This window comes from Rhinopithecus bieti, unplaced genomic scaffold (assembly GCF_001698545.2).
Source record: "Rhinopithecus bieti isolate Rb0 unplaced genomic scaffold, ASM169854v2 scaffold_35307, whole genome shotgun sequence".
NCBI classification, from domain to species: Eukaryota; Metazoa; Chordata; class Mammalia; order Primates; family Cercopithecidae; genus Rhinopithecus; species Rhinopithecus bieti.
The window spans coordinates 2,455-9,563 of NW_016814940.1; the positions used below are offsets into that span (position 1 = coordinate 2,455).

Sequence of the window (7,109 nt, forward strand, 5' to 3'; positions counted from 1 at the left end):
CTCTCTCAGGTTTATTCTCCAAAAGAAGTCAGTCTTTGACTGTTGAGCTGCTTTTTGTGTTTCTTTCCTCTTTATTTAACTCTTACATTAGCAAGTTTTCTTTTGGAGCATTTTAATTTCTTCTGACTTCTTTAAACTCCAAAATATTTCCTTTAACCCCTCCTGCATTCCCTACCTCTCCTCATTTTTTCCCCATCCCTTCTCTCTTCTAGGGCTACAGTTCTACTGGTTTTCTTAACTGGTCTAACCCATAATGTCCCACCCTACAGACTTTCTGCCTTCACTTTTCAGGAGTCAGACCAGAGATGTGTCTAAAACAGACAGAGGGCAGGAGGTCTCTGACTCAATGCCAGCAGGAGGGAACATGTAGGTCAGAGGATAAAAGGGCAAGAAGAAATACATACAACCAGAGACAAGGTTATTCACGCTTACTTTTTATTCTATTTAAGGTCTTGTATATTAAAAGATGTTACTTTTATTCTATTTAAGGTCCTGTATATTAAAAGATAAAGATGTGCATCAAATTTGGCTCACACAATATGCACCCACCTAAACATATTTAAAAGCTTATCCAATAAAAAGGAGCAGAAAGTTAAATGTGACTCACCGTCTCATCCTTGTTGGAAATCATCTGTGAGGCATGTTTCTCTTCCTCTTTTATCAACAATTTCTCATACAGGTCACTGACAATAAATGAAGGGTAATACCTATCCTTTAGGATCTCATAAACATCTCCCTGGATTTTGTAGAATACTTCAATACCTTTATTTCCTACAAGACACTGCTGAATTTCTTTGTAAAGTGATTTTTCCACAGATATTTCTTTGCTCTCCACAAAGAAATTCTGATAAATTTCACCAACTAATTGTGGAATTTCATTCTGAAAAGACAGGAAGATAAAGAAAAGTAAGACATATCTCTGAGAAAATTATTTTCTCTGCATTCTCTGCATTTGAAAGTCAGAAGACACTTAAGATGCACCCTCGTATGCAGAATTTTGTGTCCATATTCAGGATCAAGGGGCAAATGTCAGATCCTAAAAAACAAAACAAAACAAAACAAAAAAACTGGTTCTTTAAATGAACATGTTAAACAGTCAACACCTGCAATTTCTTTTAACCACTGGAGGCGGGAAAAACAGAATAACAGTTCTCTTCCTGTAATAGATTCCTTTTCATAAATTTGAATTCCACAAGAAAAAAATGTGTTAGCTAATATCAATTTAACTTTTTACCTAATATTACCTAACATAAGTAACTAGAAGTGCCATTTCTCATCCCAGAAAGAAGTCAATATAATAACTGTGTAACTCAGAAAAACACTCTTCAGAATGACTACTTCAGAATGATTATGTCCTCGTCAAGCTTGTATTAGACAGCTTTGTCTTCAGCAATGAGCCTGGGTCATCACCAGCCTACTTCAGAAATGCAAAACATCTCTTCAGATTAACATAATCTTTATAGTTCCTCTAAAGGCATTGCATTAACTCTAGGAATGTTATGCAAAGTTTTCAAAAACAGTAAAGAGCAAAAGCATACAACTTAATGAACATAACTAATTTAACATACATCCCAGAATGTCCAAATCAATGTTGCTAGATCAAAAAAATAAGGCTATTTCAAGGAAGCTATATGCTCTTATTCCATTGAAAATTTTCAACTTCTCTTCCATAGTTTAGGAAAAACTTTTTAGATTGCTCTTTATAATATTCTTTTGAGAACAACCAGAAGTTATCTGGAGTCAAAACTGGTGATTAAAATGAGTAACAGAGTTAGCAAATACAATACTGGATAAAATTAGGTAATTTGGGGCTTATAAATTAACAATAAAAGGCATTCCTAAGAAGATTTAAAGACTGGATTTAGTTCCTTAACAAATATAGTTTATGACTTACGATATATTTTAAACTGGCAGTCTATTCCAGCAACATTCATATGCGAATGAGTAATTCAATGTACAAAATGCTCTTGGTGTTTCCCCCTGCCTTCCCCAAGACCAAATCTTGTTCTGTCGCCCAGGCTGGAGTGATCTTGGCTCACTGCAACCTCTGCCTTCCTAGGTTCAAGCAATTCTCCTGCCTCAGCCTGCCAGGTAGCTGGGATTACAGGCCTGCACCACCATGTGTGGCTAATTTTTGTATTTTTAGTAGAGACAGGGTTTCACCATGTTGGCCAGGCTGGTCTTGAACTCCTGACCTTGTGATCTGCCCACCTTGGCCTCCCAAAGTGCTGAGATTACAGGCGTGAGCCAACGCATCCAGCTTCTTCGTAGTTATTTTAATAAACCTCTCACAATAGTATATACTGATCACATATGTCACATGTTATATATATTATTGTGTATGTTTATAGACATATACATACATACACAGTTGTACCTCAGGATCTATGGAAGATAGGTTCTAAGATCTCCTGAAGATACCAAAATCCAAGGACATTCAAGTCCCTGATATAAAATCATGCAGTGTTTTCGCATATAACCATGTACATTCTCTCGTATACTTTAAATCCTCTCTAGATTACTTATACCGAATAAAATGTAAATGCTCCGTAAATGATTGTGATTTTGTAGTTTTAGGAAATAATGACAAGGAAAAGGGTCTGTACATATTCAGTACAGATGCAGTTTTTTCCCCCCAAATATTTTCAGTCCATGGTTGGTTGAGTCTACAGATATAGAAGCCACAGATAAGGAAGGCTGACTGTACACATAAAGACTGTGTACACACAATTCTTAAATACGTATTGCCAAATGTAAAGCACGATGTTGATTACTGGGATCTTCATTGCAAGTTGTATGAGTACCCAAAAACATTTTTATTTTCCTTTATTCATATTTAAATTGAAATAAAAGCTAGGTGTGGTGGCTCATGCCTGTAATCCCAGTACTTTGGGAGGCCCACACAGACAGATCACCTGAAGTCAGGAGTTTGTGACTAGCCTGGCCAACATGGTAAAACCCTGTCTCTATTAAAAACACAAAAATTAGCTGGGTGTGGTAGCATGTGCCTGTAGTCCCAGCTACTTGGGAGTGTGAGGGGGGAAAATTGCTTGAATCTGGGAGGTGGAGGTTGCAGTGAGCCGAGATGGCCTCACTGCACTCCAGCCTGGGTAAAAGAGTGAGACTCCATCTCAAAAAAAAAAAAATTGAAATAAAAGGCAAAGTATAAAACATGCACATTATGATATTATAAATGGCAAGATTATGAGACTGTAGGTGAGGGGACCAAATTCATTACAATAGCAATGTGGATATGTATATGCCTTTTTATAATGTGTAAAAAAAATACTCAAAACTAAATTCAATCTCTTGGTACATTTACAAAACCTTTTTTCCCTTGACTACACAGTCAAAAGCACCTTCTGTAAAAACATAATGTAGTTTTATTTGCCATTATGGGGTAGAACACAATGTCAATATTGTATTTGGTTTAAAAGATTCTTTTAATGTACACTTATCTTGAGAAAAACAGATACACTGCCTCACATGCCAAGTTTACATAAGCTAGTGATTAATATTCCTTTCAGCCTACATATACTACCTTGTTAGCATTCTTTAAATGTTCCACAGATACCCAAAAACTAATCAGAGTTCTCTTGTCCATCCTTTCCATGTACATTCCAAAGTGCTCTCGGTAGAAAGTATTGGCCAAGATATCTTCAAACTGAAGAATCTATTAAGAGAATTTAAGAAAACGTTTTTAAAAATCACATTTTAAATATCGGTTAGCTTTAACTTCCAATGGACTAATTTCTACATTTAGGATAAAAATGCATTTTTTTAAAGGAATAAAGTAAAATTTTATTGTAGTAATTTACAATTTATTTCAGTAAACGTACAGGTTTGTTACATAGGTATATGTGTGCCATGGTGTTTTGCTGTATCTACTGACCAGTCCTCTAAGTTCTCTCCCCTGTCCGCCCACTCCCCAATAGGCCCTGGTGTGTGTTGTTCCCCTCCTTGCGTCCATGTGTTCTCATTGTTCAGCTCCCACTTATAAGTGAGAACATGTGATATTTGGTTTTCTGTTCCTGTGTGTGTTTGCTGAGAATGATGGCTTCCAGCTTCATCCATGTCCCTGCAAAGCACATGATCTCATTCCTTTTTATGGCTGCGCAGTATTCCGTGGTATATATGAACCACATTTTCTTTATCTAGTCTATCACTGATGGGCATTTGGGCTGCTTCCATGACTTTGCTATTGTAAACAGTGCTGTAATAAACATATATGTGCATGTGTCTTTATAGCAGAATGATCTATATTCCCTTGTGTATATACGCAGTAATGGGATTGCCGGGTCAAATGGTCTTTCTGGTTCTAGATCCTTGAGGAATTGTCATACTCTCTTCCACAATGGTTGAAGTAATTTACATTCCCACCAACAGTGTAACAGTGTTCCTATTTCTCCACAGCCTCGCCAGCATCTATTGTTTCTTGACTTTTTAATAACTGCCATTGTGACTGGTGTAAGATGGTATCTCATGGTGGTTTTGATTTACATTTCTCTAACAATCAGTGATGTTGAGCTGAAAACATGCATTTTTTAAAGTCAAAGTGGATGTAACATAGTACTGGTAAACTGGAATATCTCTTACTACATTTTAAATGGAATAAAGCTGATTGAATATTCGAAATGCACGTACTGAAAAATTCACAATTTCCTATTACCCATTCACTCATTGAACAAAGATTTATTTGGCATTGTAAACCAGAAAGTGTCCGAGACAGGTCTCAATCAGTTTAGAAGTTTATTTTGCCAAGATTAAGGACATGTCTGGAAGAAATAAACATGGACTCACAGAAACAGTCTGTGGTCTGTGCCTTTCTCCAAAGATGACTTTGAGTGCTTCAATATTTAAAGGGGAAAAGTGGGCTGGAGGGAAAGGAGAATATGGTAATCCACACGTTCCAAGCAAAAAGGAGCAGGCAGGGCAATAGTCAATTACGTAATCCTCTGACGCTCAGTAAATCGGCACTTCACATAAGATAAGGCGAACACAGAGTAGCTACCTGTGGAGATATCGAACCTTCTGTCTGTAGCTTCTGCTTAGGAACAAAAGGAAAGGCAGCTTCCTGCATGACTCAGCTTTCAGTTCAATTTTTTTCATATCCCTTGCCCACTTTTTGGTGGGGTTGTTTTTTTCTTGCAAGTTTGTTTAAGTTCTTTGTAGATTCTGGATATTAAACCTTTGTCAGATGGATAGATTGCAAAAATTTTTTCCCATTCTATAGGCTGCCAGGGCAGGCATTTTCTAACAGCTCCTAGTAACTAATTTAAGGACATGGATATCCCTTGCTACAGACCATTAATAATTCGTTCTATAAATATTTCAGACCAATAATATTTAGTTAGTTTACTAGCTGTGGAACACTAGAACATGTGTCTTTATGTAAAGTCTACCAGTGAAGCATTTTGAAGCACAAAATCCTAACTGTACATGCTCCAAAGGGGTTTAAAGGAACCCATATCAGTGTGGCTAGAGAAGATGGGCCAACCATTCCAGCATCAACAGAAAGGGCCAGGAAGCCCTTTCACACACAAGTCAAGTCCTGGGCTGCATTCGACAGTGTTCATTTTGGATTGGCCTTCGATCAAATAAGGAAAATGATACGCAAATTGGCATAAAGATCTGCCATTTATTGCCGCTGATTTCCAAACTCCATGTACTCCTATTTCCATTTCCTCTTCAACCCTATGTTAACTCTTCCTTCTATCTTTCCATTTTTGGGGCCACTGGTGTGGGCGGTGCTACCTTGCAAAAAAATAAAAAAAAAAACAAGGCAACACAGACTTTTTGCCTTCAAAACAAAGCAAGACAGGAAGGCAACACTGTGAAGTTAAAGTTGCTCAGGCTTTGGAAGTAGATATACGTAGGTTTGAATCCTGACTCTGCTACTTTCCAGTTCTGTGAGCTCTATGTTATGCCATCACCCTGAGTCTCAGTTTTTTCGCCCATAAAATGTGAATGATACCACCTAATTTCCAGGTTGTTCTGAGACTTACTAATAATAACTGTTCTGAATCAAGAAAGACAACAACAAGAACTAATCAGGAAGAGCCTGAACCAGGAGAAAGAGAAGGCAAAATAAGTGCCAAAAATCAGTTAAGAGGTCACTTTCTAGTTACATAAATATGGATAAAAGGATTAGCAGTGATTCTCACCTGGCATCCAAAGAGAAATTACAAAGGACACAAAAAACTTTTGTGGGTGATGGATATGTTTATTATCTTGATTGTGGCAATTAAATTGAATATATGCGTATGTCAAAACTTATCAAATTGTACACTTTAAATATGAGCAGTACACTGCATGTCATCATACCTTAATTAAGCTGTTTTAAAAACAAATACTCCATTAAGCCTTAATAATAGCATTGCAAAGAAATGAAGTAGACAATGATTATACTAAGGACCCGCTGTCAGCAGAACATGTACTGACATAATCTTTGTGAGTTACAGATTGCTGGGTCTGATTTCCCAGTATTTTTGTTAAGGACTTTTCTGTCTAGGGTCACGAGGGACTCTGTAGTTTTTTTTCCTCTGGTTTGGTATCAGTTACGCTAGCCTCCTCCTAGGATGAGCTGAAGCGTTCCCTTCTCCGTTTTTTGAAAGAATATGGTTAAGATTGGTATTATCTCTTCCTTACTTGTTTTATAGAATTTACCAGTGAGGCCGGGCACAGTGGCTCACGCCTGTAATCCCAGCACTTTGGAAGGCCAAGGAGGGTGGATCACCTGAGGTCAGGAGATCGAGACCAGCCTGGCCAACACAGTGAAGCCCTGTCTCTACTAAAAATACAAACATTAGCTGAGTGTGGTGGTGCACGCCTGTAATTCCAGCTATTCAGGAGGCTGAGGGAGGAGAATCACTTGAATCTGGGAGGCGGAGGGTGTAGTGGGCTGAGATCGCACCACTGGCACTCCAGCCTGGGCAACAGAGGAAGACTCCATCTCAAAAAAAGAAAAAGAAAAAAAGAAAATCACCAGTGAAATGATTTGAGTCTGGAGTTTTGTGAGAAGGTTTTAAATTATTATCATATTCTTCAATAAACTGTGGGTTATTAAGAGTTTCTATTTCTTTTTGTCTTTTTTTTTTTTTTTTTTTTTT

The 7,109-nt window shown here is 37.5% G+C and overlaps 1 protein-coding gene across 3 annotated transcripts in view; it reads right to left on the bottom strand.

Moving 5' to 3' along the window:
- Positions 1-481: 481 nt before the first annotated feature.
- LOC108515619 (sorting nexin-25-like) overlaps positions 482-7,109 on the bottom strand; it is a 107,121-nt gene continuing 100,493 nt past the window's right edge. Inside the window, exons 8-9 of one of the 3 annotated variants that reach the window (XM_017852658.1) lie at positions 3,542-3,673; positions 482-880 (exon numbers count right to left, since the gene is read on the bottom strand). In XM_017852658.1, the coding sequence (XP_017708147.1) occupies positions 593-880; positions 3,542-3,673 (420 nt within the window). In that variant the 3' untranslated portion in view covers positions 482-592. The remainder of the gene's footprint in view (positions 881-3,541; positions 3,674-7,109) is intronic. The other 2 variants (XM_017852657.1, XM_017852659.1) reach the window with 2 other exon arrangements.